The sequence below is a fragment of the Lipophrys pholis genome, assembly GCF_963383615.2.
Source record: "Lipophrys pholis genome assembly, chromosome: 9".
Classification (NCBI taxonomy): Eukaryota; Metazoa; Chordata; class Actinopteri; order Blenniiformes; family Blenniidae; genus Lipophrys; species Lipophrys pholis.
In genome coordinates, this window is record NC_137639.1 from 1,047,613 (window position 1) to 1,065,748 (window position 18,136).

The 18,136-nt window shown below is 43.8% G+C and overlaps 1 protein-coding gene across 1 annotated transcript in view; it reads left to right on the plus strand.

Moving 5' to 3' along the window:
- Nucleotides 1-18,136, plus strand: part of znrf2b (zinc and ring finger 2b) — a 36,684-nt gene that overhangs the window by 10,647 nt on the left and 7,901 nt on the right. Inside the window, exon 2 of the mRNA XM_080472215.1 lies at nucleotides 12,138-12,233. Coding sequence (XP_080328341.1) covers nucleotides 12,138-12,233 — 96 coding nt within the window. The remainder of the gene's footprint in view (nucleotides 1-12,137; nucleotides 12,234-18,136) is intronic.

Here is an 18,136-nt window from a genome sequence, read left to right on the forward strand (position 1 = left end):
CATCCATCCGTTCATCCATCCGTCCATCCGTCCATCCATCCATCCATCCGTCCATCCATCCATCCATCCATCCATCCATCCATCCATCCATCCATCCATCCATCCATCCATCGGTCTCATGTTCTACCTACTGAGCTGGCCGGGGGACATGAACCCTCTACCTAGAGACTGAGAGTCTCATGCTCTACCAGCTGAGCTGGACGGGGGACATGAACCCTCTACCTTGAGACTGAGAGTCTCATGCTCTACCGACTGAGCTGGACGGGGGACATGAACCCTCTACCTTGAGACTGAGAGTCTCATGCTCTACCTACTGAGCTGGCTGGGGGACATGAACCCTCTACCTTGAGACTGAGAGTCTCATGCTCTACCTACTGAGCTGGATGGGGGACATGAACCCTCTACCTTGAGACTGAGAGTCTCATGCTCTACCTACTGAGCTGGCCGGGGGACATGAACCCTCTACCTAAAGACTGAGAGTCTCATGCTCTACCTACTGAGCTGGACGGGGGACATGAACCCTCTACCTAAAGACTGAGAGTCTCATGCTCTACCTACTGAGCTGGACGGGGGACATGAACCCTCTACCTAAAGACTGAGAGTCTCATGCTCTACCTACTGAGCTGGACGGGGGACATGAACCCTCTACCTAAAGACTGAGAGTCTCATGCTCTACCTACTGAGCTGGACGGGGGACATGAACCCTCTACCTAAAGACTGAGAGTCTCATGCTCTACCTACTGAGCTGGACGGAACGCTCAGTTTCACTAATTAAAGCTAAAGTTTGGTCGTATAACATCTATGAACTTTGGAATCTTTCTTTCCTAATGCTGAGGATCTATCTGGGATTGATGTTTGCAAAGTTTAAAGTTCAATGTGACTTTTGTGATCTTTCCTCTCTTGACCGAACCGTTCGTGAATGCTAACCTCCGGCTGAATGATTTCAAGTGAAATCAAAAACATTTGGCAGCTTTTGGGTGTCGTTAATGTGACAAATCTGCTTGGAGCCACTGAAAACTCACATTTTTGAAAATAGCTTCCAAGGTGGAACTTTTTGAAAATGCTCTGACTCCGTCTCCATGGAAACTGAAAAAAACATTTTTTCTGAAATGCAGCTTCTGCACATGAGGGCTGTAGAAACTAGTTCCTCTGCACATGCTCAGTAGAGTCAATCAGAACAATGTTTCCTCCAGAGCAGGGGTGTCCAGCTCCGGTCCTGGAGGGCCGCTGTCCTGCAGGTTTTAGTTCTCTCCCTGTTTCAGCATACCTGAATCTAATGATGATGTCATCACCAAGGTTGTGAAAAAGCTCAATAACGAGCCCCTCATTGCAATCAGGTGTGCTGCAACTGGGAGGAGCTAGAACATGCAGGACCGAGTTTGGGCACCCCTGCTCCAAAAACATTTCTGTGTAAATGCAAAACTTTTCAGAACAAAAAGCAAAAATGCTGCGTAAACGAGACGTAAATAGAGTGTAAAAAGGGTGTAAACAGGATGTAAACGAGGCGTAAATAGAGTGTAAACAGTGTACCCAGGGTGTAAACGAAATGTATATGTGGCATAAATGGAGTCTAAATTATGTAACCAGGCTGTAACCAGGGTGTAACCAGGGTGTAAACGAGACATAAATGGGGTGTAAATGGTGTCTAAATTATGTAACCAGGCTGTAACCAGGGTGTAACCAGGGTGTAAACGAGACATAAATGGGGTGTAAATGGTGTAACCAGGGTGTAACCAGGGTGTAACCAGGGTGTAACCAGGGTGTAAACGAGACATAAATGGGGTGTAAATGGTGTAACCAGGGTGTAACCAGGGTGTAAACGAGACATAAATGGGGTGTAAATGGTGTAACCAGGGTGTAACCAGGGTGTAACCAGGGTGTAACCAGGGTGTAAACGAGACATAAATGGGGTGTAAATGGTGTAACCAGGGTGTAACCAGGGTGTAACCAGGGTGTAACCAGGGTGTAAACGAGACATAAATGGGGTGTAAATGGAGTGTAAACGGTGTAACCAGGTTGTAAATGAGATGTATATGTGGTGTAAACAGGGTGAAACCATGGTATAAACAGGGTGTAAACAAGATGTAAACAGGGTGTAAACAAGATTTAAACAGGATGTAAACAGGGTATAAACAGGATGTAAACAAGATGTAAACAGGGTGTAAATAGGGTGTGAACTAGATGTAAACAGGATGTAAACAAGATTTAAACAGTGTGTAAACGAGATGTAAACACGATGTAAACAGGGTGTAAAAAAGATGTAAACAGGGTGTAAACTAGATGTAAACAGGGTGTAAATGAGATGTAGACAGGGTGTAAACAAGATGTAAACATTGTATAAACGGGGTGTAAACTATATGTAAACGAGATGTAAACAGGGTATATACAGGGTGTAAACAGGGTATAAACAGGGTGTAGACGATATGTAAACGAGATGTAAACGGTATGAACAGAGTGTAAACGAGATGTAAACAGGGTTAAAACTGGGTGTAAACGAGATGTAAACAGGGTGTACACCGGGTGTAAATGAGATGTAAACAGGGTGTAAACAAGATGTAATCATTGTATAAACGGGGTGTAAACTATATGTAAACGAGATGTAAACAGGGTATGAACAGGGTGTTAACAGTCGCTAAATGGTGTAAACGAGATGTAAATAGGGTGTAAACTAGATGTAAACAGGGTATAAACAGGGTGTAGACGATATGTAAACGAGATGTAAACATGGTATGAACAGAGTGTAAACGAGATGTAAACAGGGTATATGCAGGGTGTAAATGGGGTATAAACGAGATATAAACAGGTTGTAAACAATATGCAAAGAGGGTATGAATAGGGTGTAAACGAGATGTAAAGAGGGTATAAACAGGGTGTAAACGAGATGTAAACGAGATGTAAACGAGATGTAAATGGTATAAACAAGGCATATACGAGATGTAAACAGGGTATAAACAGGGTGTAAACAATGTATAAACAAGGTGTAAATGAGTATAAACAGGGTATAAACAGGGTGTAAACAATGTATAAACAAGGTGTAAATGAGATGTAAACAGGGTGTAAACAATGTATAAACAAGGTGTAAATGAGATGTAAACAAGATGTAAACAGGGTATAAACAGGGTGTAGACAATATGGAAAGGAGATGTAAAGAGGGTATAAACGTACAATACGAGCTTAGCAATCTATTGTTTTTCAATGTTGGCTGGCGAGCTGGGATCAGAGTTCACTAAATATACTGACTGTTACTGTCATTACTTAACAATAATCCGGTTTTTTTGCCAAGCTTGGGTCAGAATCTGTGGCCAAGGTTTGTTCAGTAACCCTAATGTTTCGTTATCTACTGAATGTTCCCTGTTTGTGTGTCGATGGAGTTGTGGTTCTTCACCTTCCTGCTGGGAGTTGAATCCAGACTGGAGCTGGTGAGGATCCAGAGGAGGACCTGGGTGTTTGCTAGAGTACAGAGATGATCAGGTGATGGTTGGCTTGACGAGCTGCAGGCTGTTGGTCGCCGAGTCGGTCCAGGTTAGTTGAAATCTGCCTTGAGCAGATAATCCAGGCACTTCTTAACCTGCTTTCTTAATCTCTGCTGCTTAGTGCCTTTGTTTTAGTCTGCTGGACGTCTTTACCTTCCATTTCTGTTCCTGCTTTAATGATCAGATTCTGAAGGGAAAAAACCCCAAAAACAGCTGCTCACTTTCAAACGTCTATTAAGTGAGAGCGAGCATTGAGTTAAAACAGTTAAAACAGGAGCTCTAAGTTAGGCAGACTTGGTTGTGTTGCACGGTTTTATTCATGTATTTAATGTATTTTGCTGCCTGCACATTGTCCAGTTCTGGAGTTGGAGAAGATTTCTCACATAGTTGAGAAAAGCACAGAAATCAGAACAGATAAAACCTTTTAAGAAATTACTCATGTTACAACAACAGCACAATGTTAAAATTACATTTATTTTATTTAGAAATCTCAACTTTTTCAGGTTTTGTAAAAAGTGATTTATTTGTTTTCAATAAAACAAAGGAAGGATTTGGTGATTTATCATTTCACTGGTCTGGACCACATAACTGAGCTTTTCTTCTTGTTGATCATTTTGATAGAGTTGGAAGAAGTTCAGTCAGTTAATTGTCTTTTTGTGACGTATAATAAGTAGTGCTGTCAATCGATTAAAAATAATTTACCAATTAATTGCACAATTTTCTGTAATTAATTGCGATTAATCAATTTGTTTTTCTACTGAAGACTGAAGCTTGTCATGGATATATATATATATATATATATATATATATATATATATATATATATATATATATATATATATATATATATATATATATATATATATATATTCAGAGAAAACCACAGAATTAATGTCGACTCAATACACAGAGACTATATTTAAATTAAAATACAATTTTTCTAATGTCCTTTTAGCTTTTGTGAAACTGTTTCTCTCCAAGATCAGCAAAATAATAAAAACAAAAATAAATGAATAAACATCTAACATCAGTCTGGGTTCTGTTAGGGTGCAGCTCCACCGCTCTGAGGATGTAATAGTTCTAGAAACAAAGTGGTAAACTTATTACATGAACAAGTGCCCATGATATACTGTAATATACACACACACACGCACACACACACACACGCACGCACACACACACACACACACACACACACACACACACACACACACACACACACACACACACACACACACACACACAGGACAGCCAGGGAAAGCGAGAAAGAGGAGAAATTAATCTATATTTTATTTTCATCCAGAAGCTGTTCCGGTAAAAAAACAAAAAAAAACAAAAGTAAACAAACTGCGTTAATTACATAAAATGTTTTTTACGAGTTCGACGTTTCAAATCAATTAATTCAATTAACGCATTATTTTTGACAGCACAAAAAATAAGTCCGTTTATGGACAATTCTATGATATTATTGAATATTGTTTGGTAAAATGTTTTAATGTGGGAACCTATGAGAGCATGATATATGAGTTCATGCTCTATAGTGCTGATAGCCTGCTTTTTGTTCTCGATATACTGAAGTAATACCAGCTCTGGTACATCTATCCTGGTTCCTGTGGGGAGTTTTCATGTTCTAGTTCAAGTTCTAATAGAACAACTGAAATATCTTTTCCAAGCCAAACTAAGACGGATGGATGCACTGCTTTACTTTAGTTTGGTTGGTATAAAGTCAGATTGATGTGTGAAAACACTCCGCTCCATAGCGCCATCAGCAGGCCAAACACAAAACCTGATTGACATCAGCAGCTCTGGATCTCAACACGTCCTAGTCATCATTGAGTCCAGCTGAGCAACATGGAGGTTGCCTGGTAGAATCCCTCCCCAGTAATCTCACCTACATGGAGCTGTCCTCCACCCTGACTTTTCTCCACATCTGAACCTGACCCAAGGTTTAGTTCATCTGTGGTACAAACCATGGAGCAGCACTATGGCTGAGTGTGAACGTCGCTTCAAACGTGGATCTTCAGAACTGTTGTCACCAGACAGTCCAGGAGGGCCTGGCCTCTGCAGCCAGGCGTGTCAGGCGGAACATCCTTCTCTCAGGTTGTTGATGTCGCCGTTGATTCAGTCCTCCAGCTCTAACTCATCTTCTCAAACATTGTTGGAATGTGATTCATGCATTCCCCTGGAATGCCACTGTAGAGCATGTAACGTTAAAAGAGGAAGTGAGGGGGATTGTTTGTAGTGTGGTAGTTGTGGTGCAGGTGATGTGAGCAGGGTGTTGTGGCAACACCGTCCTGCCGTGCTCCATCCACATGTCAAGCATAAGCAGCCGTAAGCAGGCCAGTTAGCCAGTTATGTTTTTAACCCTGGCCTTGACACCTTGCTGAGATGGCAGATGAGTAACAGCGCCACCTCCTGGGGAAACCTTTTCTGACGCTTTGACTCCAGCATGGAAACAGTCGAAACCACTTTTGAGTCAACAGATTTATTTTGGAAAAGTTCTTCTGTCTGTGTTAAAGAACGGCCAACATTTCATCACAATAAGACCCACTACGGAATACTCGCCCTGTACAAGGTTTTTCAAAGTAATTGCCTTCTTTAGTCATGTTGAATGTTTGCACCACAAGTGAAATTGAGTTTATTACCCAGCTCATGTTTTTTTCCTTCCATCACCTTTACCTCTACTCAAGGAGGATTTCTTTATTTACAGAGAAACAACATCCTTGTTTTGGACATGCTGGGCCTTCATGCAGTCTTCCAGTCAGCACCGAGTGTTAAAGTGTCCTTGGACAAGACAACCTCCTGTTGTTGGCAACATTGGTGGAGTACCTTGCATGGCCCTGTGTGTCTTAGTGTGTATGTGAATGGATGAATGTGATTATTTCAATCGTTTTCGGTGAAGATACAATGAGTGAAATCTGTTTGTAATTTGACACCAACGTCATTCTCTTCCTGTGTGCAGGGATAAATGAAGGATCAAGCTTCTCCTGAAAGGACTAGCCTTGGTACATTTGTTTGGTACTTTGGCCAAATTTGGAGGAGCCAACATGGCAGGATGAGTTTGTAGAGAAAACAATGAGGTCGAACCACTGCTTCAGAGGCCTACTGCTTCAAAAGACTATATTAAAAAGATAACAAAACAAATGTAAAAGCCAACAGCAGTGATGTAAAGACCAATGACATGTAGGCAAAATCCAACATTACTAATCCTAAATCCAACATTACTGATCCTAAATCCAACATTACTGATCCTAAATCCAACATTACTGATCCAAAATCCAACATTACTGATCCTAAATCCAACATTACTGATCCAAAATCCAACATTACTGATCCTAAATCCAACATTACTGATCCAAAATCCAACATTACTGATCCTAAATCCAACATTACTGATCCTAAATCCAACAGCGGTGATGTAAAGACCAATCGCATGTAGCCAAAATCCAGACATGTAAACAAAAGCCAACAACATTCATCCAAAATCGAATAACGTAAAAGTTAACAAGACTGGTGCGAAAGCCAGAAACGGGTATGCAAAAGTCAACCCCACTGAAGCAAAAGCTACCAGCACTGATGTGTATGCACCAACAAACAAGGCTGATAATAGAAATGTGAAAGCTGACACTGATCCTGAAACCACCTCATGTCCCTCCTTCTCTGAATTCAAACTTTATGCAGTTCAGTTTGACGACAATGATGGTATTTGTGTTCAGTTTTGAGGTGTTGGAAGTATTTGTCCCACCTGACTGAGATATTCAGGTCTGTGATGCTTCCTGTTTGAGTGAAGCCGATACCAACTGAGGGACCAGACACTGATGCTGGACAGCCTCTCATCATTGACTTTACTTACACCCCAGCTGAAAGCAGATTTATTTTTACCCTGCTCATCGTGGGCCTGTTCAGCCTCCCCCCACACCCCCGCCCCCCACCCTCCACCCTCCATTCTTATTCCGCTTCCTGTTTGTTAGTTTCTTTACACCGTCCTGTGTTACAGTGCAGGAGCCACAGCTCTGTGATCAATAGAGCGATCTCTACCGGACTGTCTGATCAGATCAGATCTAAACTCAGCTTTCTGAGTTTCAGGGTATAAATAACTAAGTCTCATCTTCTTGTCTAAGGAGGTTAAGGGAGTCAAGGTTCGACTGATCATCTGAGTTCAGTTCACAAGCAGCTACAGCTTTCGAATTGGATTCGAGGGAACAACAAACATCTCGTTTATCCCTGATGTTCAAATTCAGTTAGTAAAATATCCATCCTGACATAAACCCTCACTTTCTGTCAGACTAATGATCGGAGTTTGGGTTGTGTTTCTGGTTTTGGACTGGTTTCAGGTAAAACAACAGTTGTGAGGTTGTGATGAATATGTCCAATCCTTCGGGGGATTACTTCGCCTCGAGTCAGATCACAAGAAACCCTGTTTAACAATCATTTAGGAGTCTTGACATCAGCTGGTCATTGGATGTTTTGGACAATCGAAAGTGTGGAAATCAGCGCTCCGGTTTCTTTTTTTTCTTTTTTTTTGCACTCCGGTTTTCGAGAGGTGTGAAAAAAACCGTCCGAGACGGGGTGCACACCCTCCCACGCTCCGACACCAGATCCTCAACTGAATAAGCACTTCATACTCGACCTACACAACTTCAAAATAAAAGTCAAAACAACGTATTTTCAAAACAATCTTCTCCCAACCGAGCTTGTACTTTGAAAAGAATACCGGATATCCGTAACTGACATGGCGTTTGCGTCCATGTGAGAGTGAGCATGCGTAACTGACTCAAACGACCCGTGGAAACTCTGGAAAAGAAAATAGAGTGCATCACTGATGGAGCAATAAGAGCAAGAGTCTGGTGAAAGAGAGAGAGAGAGAGAGGGAGAGGGAGAGAGAGAGAGGGAGAGAGAGAGGGAGAGAGAGAGGGAGAGAGACAGAGAGAGAGAGAGAGAGAGGGAGAGAGAGAGAGGGAGAGAGAGAGGAGAGAGAGAGAGAGAGAGAGAGAGAGAGAGAGAGGAGAGAGAGAGAGAGAGAGAGAGAGAGAGAGAGAGAAGAGAGAGAGAGAGATGAGAGAGAGAGAGAGAGGAGAAGAGAGAGAAGAGAGAGAGAGAGAGAGAGGGAGGGAGAGGGAGAGGGGGAGAGAGAGAGAGGGAGAGGGAGAGGGAGAGGGAGAGGGAGAGGGGGGAGAGGGAGAGGGAGAGAGAGAGAGAGAGAGAGAGATTGCTGTCAGTCAGTCCTCAGAATCACATCCAGTATTTAAAGCCGTTTTTCCTCAGCTTGAATCGTCAACAAGGCAGACTTGTGACTTCATGGAAACGGGACCTGGGTCGTCTTTGATCACACTCTATCGTGAGAAACACCTTGACCTCCTTTGGGAATGCCCTTCAAGAACCAAATGTAACGTCACAAAACAAGCCTATTAAAACTCGAGTACTTTAATAGCAATACCTGATGAGTATAGTAGCACGAATAGTTCAGCGCTCTGTGGTTAGTTTTAAGTGACGATGTAAAAGGTTAAAATATACAGAACAGAAAGCAGAACATGGAACATTAAATGTAAAGATATTCACAGTGTTGACTCCTCTTTACTTTGTTCTTGTTTTGATGTGACCTTGGGGTTCCTCTTGGGCCTGCAGCCACAACACTGCAGTGACCAAGGTGACTTAGTGGGTCGGGACTGAAGACCGGCTCCTTATCTCAGCCAGGACTGTACTGTTGGTGAGTATGCTGATAAGCAGTGGGAGTGCAGTGCAGCGACACCGATTGGACGACCAGGGAGCAGATCAATAAAGCCATGATTCATAAATCCCATTTTACAGTGTGCAGGATGTGCTGATGCAGGCGCTGCAGGAGGAGTGGGTTAAGGACTGTGGATAAGGAATAAAGATCCCTGGGATGCCCTCCAAGAAGCAGATTAGTTGCAGGGGGCAGCGATGTGGTGCTGGTGGAGTCAGGACTGTGAAGAACTCGGGTTGATGGTGTGTGAAGTTTTAAAGCTTCTGGCCTGCAGTTTGTTCGGGAGAACTTTTTGCATCACGCAGAGCTTTGCCAGCACAGAGCGTACGAGCAATGAGAGGGGAGGATTGATTGGAGGAGGAGGAAGGTTTGAGGTAGTGAGCCAGACGGGGATAGAGCCTCCTCACTCGGTCCGGTGCGTACGACTCGCTCGGCTCAGTCATTTCCTCATGCACCTCCATCAAAAGACTTTCAGGCAAACAGATGTCATTAAAATTTCAAGCAGCAAAGATTGAGGAAGAAAATAGCAGTGCACTTTGAAAAGTTTGAACTGAGACGTCGGGAACTGTTTAATGGCTTTTCGGATGATGGGTATTGTTCATGAATCCGTACATCAGTGGACCCCTTCCAAAACAGTGCAGTCAAACTCTGGAAGACGCTCACCAACGTCAAAAAAGAGAGGCCTTCAAAATAAAACCCTGTTCTGGATTCTAGAAAGTTTACTACATTTTGACAACTTCAGAGCAGCAACACCCCAGGCTCCCTGTGTTCTCTGGTGCCGTCACAAGACGGTACATCTCACCAGTGAGGAACCACTGCCTTACCGTTTTGAGCAATACATATATATTTATGTAGGTATATAGTCACGGGTCGCTGATTGGGAAGGGGCTCATCGGGCCACATTAAGTCACAGGAGCCTGCTTTATTAGAAGCATAGGGGAAAGGGGACGTTGAACCAGCAACCCACAAAGCTATGCCGTTGAGACAAAATGCAAACTGAAAGAATCCTGGAGCACAAGGAACGCAGAAATGGCCGGAACACAACCAACAGCAAACAAGACACACAAGCAAATCCAGGAGAAGCAAAACACAAAGTCCTCAGGTGAAGATCATCACACACTCAGGTGAAACACATCAGGGCAGGGGACAGCAATCAGACCTGACGAGGGAACAGCAACCAGCCTGAAACAGAAGACAGGCAGAATCTCAAAATAACTCCAGAAAGTGAATGTGAACCCTGACGTATGAATGTGAAACTTAAGGAATACTTCCACTCCATTTAGGTTTACTCATCATTTCATTGACATCAGCGTTTCTTATTTCAGCACAGATGAAAGCTATCGGGTGCTCATTGACGTGCTTACAGTATATTCACTCCTTCAGGAACTTTGGGAACTTGAACTCGTTTTCACACTCCAAAGTAAAGTTTCCAGTTAGTTTTCCATTTTCCATCGGCCAATCAGATCAGAGTTGTAAGACTTTGGAGTCGTACAAAGTTTTCATCGAGAGGAATTAAAGAATCAACTGAGTTATTCTAAATGTGATGGACGTGATCTTTCTTTCCTTAATGAGTCGGTTTATTTCCCTTCCATTCCATATCCACTGTTCTCCTGCCGGTTTGTCTGATGACTGTCGGCTTCCCTTCTTGTCTCCTGCTTGTTATTGTGTCTTGTTTATTTCCCGACATTCTGACTTGTAGGGAAGTTGATGAGGAGGCAACTTTGAGTTTATGAGTTCAGAAATCACTTTTACTAACTATTTTCTGAAACCAACTAAAACGTTTTACCACTGGATGGAAGCCATGGCGGGTCCATGGAGCCCACAGATGTCAGAAAGGCTGCGAGCTCCATCTTCCTGAAACGTTCCTGTGAAGCCAAACCTCTTCTTCCCTCCTCACAGGATCCGGGACCAAAGAAAACGATGGGTTTTGCTTTAATCTTTTCAGATTAAACTTTTAAAAACTTTCAGTCAGAGGTTTTTTAAACAACTCTGACATGTTGTGACAGTCCGACTGTCTTCCATCAAAACAAAGTGTCTTTAAAAACGTCTTGCCTGGAAAGACGAAAGCAAAACACATTTGAAAATATGAAATCATGAACTTAATGGAACTATTATCAACAATATAGTTTGTGAGAAATACATGTGATAGGTATACAATGTCAATGTCATTTTGCTTTGAGACTTGTTCTTCCAGACAACTCTGCTCTGTCTCTTGAGCTGGGGTTGGACCCGTTTTTCTTTTTCCCATCAGAAGAAGCAGTTGGTGTTTTTGCCCTTTTATTTCTGTATTTGTTCTGCTTTTCAGATAAAGATGCCCGTCAATCGTTTATTTGAATTAGTTGATGTCATAATTGTTGTGAATTTCCTTTCATATTCACAATAATGAAGGTGCAGAACATGAATGCTCCATTCATAGAAGCATAATGTATGACAGTTAAAGCTCAGTCTTTTGCAGTTTGTAGCTCATGTGAATAATAAGATCATAAATCAGTGATGTATTGTGCAGCTCTGGTGGGGACGAAAGAAAAAGATGAAATTTGTCTTATTATAGCACCACTTTGAAAGACGCTGGAGGGATTTTGGATTCCCAGTTTTATCTTAGTAGAGATTTGTGTTTCTGTGTTTTGTGTAATCTACTGGAACACAAATCGGAGGAAATAATGATGAAAATGAAGGAGCTGACATATTTGTCATCCACGGAGAGCTTTTGCTGCATCCCGGTGCAGCCTTCCTTCAGACAGACTGGAGGACGCATGCAGCAGCAGCAGAATGTAGTGGAGAGAGCTTCCTGTACAGTTTGCTGGGGATGAGTCATCCCAGCCTGGCAGGGAGGCTGCAGCTCTCTGCTGTTTCACGATGACTCTGGATTCCTGCAGAGCTGCAACTCATTCTCATCTTACTGTTGAGCAAACATTCATTGTTTCTTTTCCTTCTTCCAGGCTTCAAGTGCCCCGTGTGCTCTGTGTTCGTGTCCTCCGACGAGATGGACCTCCACCTGGTTCTGTGTCTAACCAAACCCAGAGTCACGTACAATGGTAGGACGGACCATCTCTTTTGTCATATCTTTTGCTCATGTGAGAAAATGGACAGTCATGTGACTTTGGGCTGACTTCCGAAATGACAGACTTATCCTTTCAGTTGTCTCAGGTTGATAGAAAGCTGAGGACCAGCTCTCCTCTGAGGACCAGCTCCTCTGAGGACCAGCTCTCCTCTGAGGACCAGCTCCTCTGAGGACCAGCTCTCCTCTGAGGACCAGCTCCTCTGAGGACCAGCTCTCCTCTGAGGACCAGCTCCTCTGAGGCCCAGCTCCTCTGAGGACCAGCTCTCCTCTGAGGCCCAGCTCTCCTCTGAGGACCAGCTCCTCTGAGGACCAGCTCTCCTCTGAGGCCCAGCTCCTCTGAGGACCAGCTCCTCTGAGGACCAGCTCCTCTGAGGACCAGCTCTCCTCTGAGGCCCAGCTCCTCTGAGGACCAGCTCCTCTGAGGACCAGCTCTCCTCTGAGGACCAGCTCCTCTGAGGACCAGCTCTCCTCTGAGGACCAGCTCCTCTGAGGCCCAGCTCCTCTGAGGACCAGCTCCTCTGAGGCCCAGCTCCTCTGAGGACCAGCTCTCCTCTGAGGCCCAGCTCCTCTGAGGACCAGCTCCTCTGAGGACCAGCTCCTCTGAGGACCAGCTCTCCTCTGAGGACCAGCTCCTCTGAGGACCAGCTCCTCCACAGTGATCACTGAACCCAGGAAGTAATATAAACTTCAATCAGACTATACAAGGATGTAGAATTGTTTCTGAGTCAGGTAGCACTGTCCTATTCAACTTTTCATGACAACATGTTGCTGTTTGGACGGATTTTATACTCAAAACACCACAAAGCAACTCAGCAACGTGCAATATTTGCAGAGCAACGTGCAATGTTTGCAGAGCAACGTGCAATGTTTGCAGAGCACTGACATCAGAACAATGAGCAGCAGCTCCTCCAGGCTGTCAGCAGGCGATTCACTCCTCCGTGAAGCTGCGTCCTCCTCCACGCTAAACTCCCTGAAAATAGTCCCAATGGTTGGAGCTGCGTTAGAGCTGGAAACATTGTGTTGCTGCTGCCTTGCTCAAGAGTTTCCCCAGAAGTTAATAAAGTCATTCTGAGCTTTTACAGATAGAACTAGTTTATTATGAGATGATGACGTCACACAGACCCCCACATTGTCCACATGGAACTAAAATACTTTGTACTGCTTCCTTTACTGTCCTGATACTAACCTCAAGTTGTCTTTAGAGAGAGTACATGTATACATTAGTACATTTCATACTTTAGTGTAGAGAGGAGTTTATTACAGCCTCATATAAAATCAACAATAATAATAATATTAAGGCAAACAGCTCTGCTATCAGAATAGTATCGGTATCAGTAGATATCCACATTCAGGTATCGGGATCGGAAGTGAAAAAATGTGTATCGGTGCTTCCCTAGTTTTTGATGCTGTTTTATGATGAACATTTCCTTGTTGGAAGGAATATCAAAAATGGCAGAAACACTTAAGTCCTCCATTTATTCAAGCCACTGAGGAGATAAATGAAGAGAAACTTTCATACACAGTTGTTAAGAGATGGAGGCTGAAATAGGATGTGGCGTCGTCATCCCGTCACTGAAGACCACACCTCCAATGTTTGAGAAGCTCTTGAAAGTTCAACCCGCTGCTGGAGAACTTTTTTGAGGGAAAATGAGAACTAAATTTAGACTCTGGTGTCAGCAAGACGCACAAAGTTTCCGTGATGGTTTTGAGTACTTGGGGAAAGTTCTGCCGTTGACGTGCAGCTCCAGTCCAGAACTGCTCCACTGCTGTTGGGACCTGCGCTGTGTGTTGGGCTAAATGTAATAGCATCTATCTTAGGCTGTGTTTACACGTTTTCTAGTGAAAATGGCCAACTTTCATTACATTTTGGCGTTCGGAGGACAATGCTTTTTGAAACAGACCAGTTTCCATCTACATGTAAACAAGGACAGCTTCTCTGAAATGTCGGTTACACAAGAAGACATTAGTGATGGAGGAATCCAGAGTGTTTGTGCTGCTCCTCACAATTTAGCCGCTTCTCTCCAACAAAATGTACATATACTACTATTTACATCATCGTCTGTATACGTGGAGATACATACAACCAGCCAGTACTCATTTGGCCTATGTGATGCGTGTATGTATGTGTGTACGTGCGTGTGTGTGTGCGTGTGTGTGCGTTATGATCAAATCAGCATTTTCAGTGTTTCTGGCATTTCCATGCTTCCAGCGATCCTTTTCAAAGTGTTAGCCTTCCCCACACGTTTCTGGTATATACAAAATAAATACCACTTTAGGTCCACATGTTTCCTCATTCAAACATCAGTCTCTCGTCATGACAATATAAGTCATTACGGTATAAGGTTTGACTGTATAACACAGTAATTAGTATATTTTTACGTTCATCCGTGACGGTAAATAATCTAACTGTAGTTTATGAAGAGATGAGATGGAGCCCTCTCCTCTTATATCATTTACCCACAGGTCTGTGGATTAACCTGAGACGAAGCCTCTGTACAGCCAAATAATAGAACTGTAGTTTCTACAGAGCTCAGACGGAAAAATCAATCAATCAATCAATCAATCAATGAGCAGTGGCGGTGGGAACGTAGGTGCGTGTACAGGTAACGAGTTGCACTGCTCCAGTCATGAGACTCTGGCTTTCCGTCTGGAGGTCTGTAACAAATGGATGCTTGCTCACCGTGATGAGACTCTGCTCTGACCGTCCAGTTCAGCTGTTGGTGCAATTCCCTCTCAGGAAATTAAGTGTCTGGAGGGATTCAGATTTAAGTTTCCACTCACGTGTTATGGTGTGATCAGTCAACGAGATATATGGTGTCATATTAACTGAGGACCACGTGCAGCTGCCTGGGATTCTCCCACAACCGACATGTGAACCTCTTTTCTACTTGTTGTATATCAACCTAGAATGGCTGTTGTGGAAAGGTATTTCCGTGCAGGCAGCTCGTCCTGGACATGTCAGGGGTTTCTGAGACCAACTCGTTAATGACTTAACACCCACAAACTTTATTAACTGCCATCTCCTGAAACACCAGAGAAGTGAAACATTACACCCTACTACTAGTTCTACATTTTGAAAGCCCAAACACTCACACATAACCGCTGGACAAACACTCATTATTCAGGGATTAAAGCCAAAATGCACTGCAGGTTTTTTTCTGTTGTTCTTTTCTTAGTGACTGTAATGAAACTGATATTGTTAGTATTTTTAGATACCACAGGATTCCTTATTACCATATTATCACTCAACCCTCCGTCTGAATGTACTATCCTGTTTTCAGTCAATTGTTGTCGTGGAAACCAGCTTTAGAGTGCAGAAAGAAATGAAGTCACATGTTGTGTTATGTTTGACGACTCTAATTTATATTTTTAGAAATCGTAATATCAAGAACTTGTATCAGTAGTCGATATTGACAAGTAGCCAAATGTAAGTATTTTTACTTGATTTTTGAAAAAGCAAATAGTAGTGCATCAATACTTAAAGTAATATGACCGAGAACATAGACAGACATGACGAGACGTGAGTGGAGAGAAACTGTAACTGTTGAAAACCTAAACCGAGTGATAAGAAGAGCTTCAGTGTAAATCCACCACATCACTGCTCTGGAAAAGAAAATAGTTGGAAAAAGTTGGACCAACTTAATTGAATTGCTTCGATTGGTAAAACCGAAAGAATCAAGTTCATGAATTCCTTTATTTTTATTTCCAACAATTGTCTTTTGTCCGTGTGTGTTATGTGAACGGAAATCAAAAAGTGCACAAAAGTGTTCCAGAAGGGATGTGGTGGATTCATCAGCTCAGCTCGACACCCTCCTCCTTCTGACAGGGCTTATAATTATCACCCTCACTTTCACCAAATGACTAACTTTCTCATGAAACCAGACAATCACAGCTCGGCGGTTATGTAAGCAGATCCTCTCTCAGCCTGCCTCCCTGTCAAATCCAGAATAATCTCTGGAATGTTCCCAAGACTGCGGGCCTGACGCTCTGCGGCCTGACGCTCTGCGGCCTGACGCTCTGCGGCCTGACGCTCTGCGGCCTGACGCTCTGCGGCCTGACGCTCTGCGGCCTGGCGCTCTGCGGCCTGGCGCTCTGCGGCCTGGCGCTCTGCGGCCTGACGCTCTGCGGCCTGACGCTCTGCGGCCTGACGCTCTGCGGCCTGGCGCTCTGCGGCCTGGCGCTCTGCGGCCTGACGCTCTGCGGCCTGACGCTCTGCGGCCTGGCGCTCTGCGGCCTGACGCCCTGCGGCCTGACGCCCTGCGGCCTGACGCCCTGCGGCCTGACGCCCTGCGGCCTGACGCCCTGCGGCCTGACGCCCTGCGGCCTGGCGGCCTGACGCCCTGCGGCCTGACGCCCTGCGGCCTGACGCCCTGCGGCCTGGCGCTCTGCGGCCTGGCGCTCTGCGGCCTGACGCCCTGCGGCCTGACGCTCTGCGGCCTGACGCCCTGCGGCCTGACGCCCTGCGGCCTGGCGGCAGCTTCTCCTTGCATTTAGCGGAGATCTGCTCCGTGATGAAGCACATCACAGCTTTCCACCACCTCAACATAGTCGGACTTGGTTTCTCTTTTGTTTTTACTCCTCTGCCTCTCACTAAACATAAATAGGGGCTTTTAAAAGGTCGACACAAACACCCCACATGGAAGTGTGTCTAAGATTTCTCACAGATTTCACAGTTGTGCTGCTGTCGACCATTTGGCACCATTGTGTGATATCTTGTATTGATGACGGTGTTTTGAATGGGATGCTACAGTATGGTGACCTGGTGCTCATTAACAGGAAACGAATCCAAAACAAAGATCAGCATAGAATGATTTCACTTTTTATCATCTGATAGTTTTATTGGAATAAACACAAGAAGACGGTTCATTGTGTGGCTTTTTAACAAAGTGATATTGGACACTTCTATAGTTTTTCCAACTGCCAGATCCACTCGGTGTGCATCTGTTAATCTGTTGATTAATAAAACAGATTGTGGCCGTTAATGATGCACTAATTACATGTTTGCAAACTTACAATCTGCTCCAGTGAGGAAGAAAACAAAGAAGGGCTCAAAACACGACGGCCAGATCTGAGTGATTTATAGGACAGAAAATACAATATGTGTGTGACGTAAAAGATTGATGGTAATTCTACCACATTACTGAGTATAATACAAGTACCTAATGATAATCACTGGCACGCCAGAAACATCAATTAGTTCCCCACATGCCAATCCCACTGGATAATGTTCAGTATGTTCACTGTTGTACTCGTTATTAAATCAATGAAATGTTGAATGTTGTTTTCATTGGTTTGGTATTGGCTGTCGACCAGGGGGGGTCAAACAGTCCATCAGGTTCCACGTACAGTCCCGGGTCATCTCCAGTGATCCCGACCCTGGAAAAGTCTTGAAAACATAGACCTGGAGTGGTTCTTTCTAGTGCATTCTGGACTATAAATCCTACATTGTGACGTATGATTAGGTTTTACTTCTTAACAGTAATATATTTCCTTTTCTGCCTGACATTATTGCTGATGTTTCCTTTCTTGGATGTTTAAATGTTTGTTTGTTTTTTCTTTTAAGGTAATGGCTTGTTTTCATTTCTGATATTTTCCACCTGTGCCTGTGTCTGTGTCTGTGTCTGTACCTGTGTCTGTGTCTGTGTCTGTGTCTGTACCTGTGCCAGCTAATTGGTTGTCATAGCAACATGAAGTGGTTTACAATCAACAAAAGACTGATTGAGCTGTGATGCCTGATTTCTCAGTGTACTGTACATTCCTGCTCTGCGTGTTAGTGTTGTAGTACTTGAGAGTGGTCTTGGTCTCGCCCACAGTGTCCAGGTCTCGGTCTTGTCTTGGTCTCAGGTGAGGTGGTATTGACTACGACATGAGTGCATG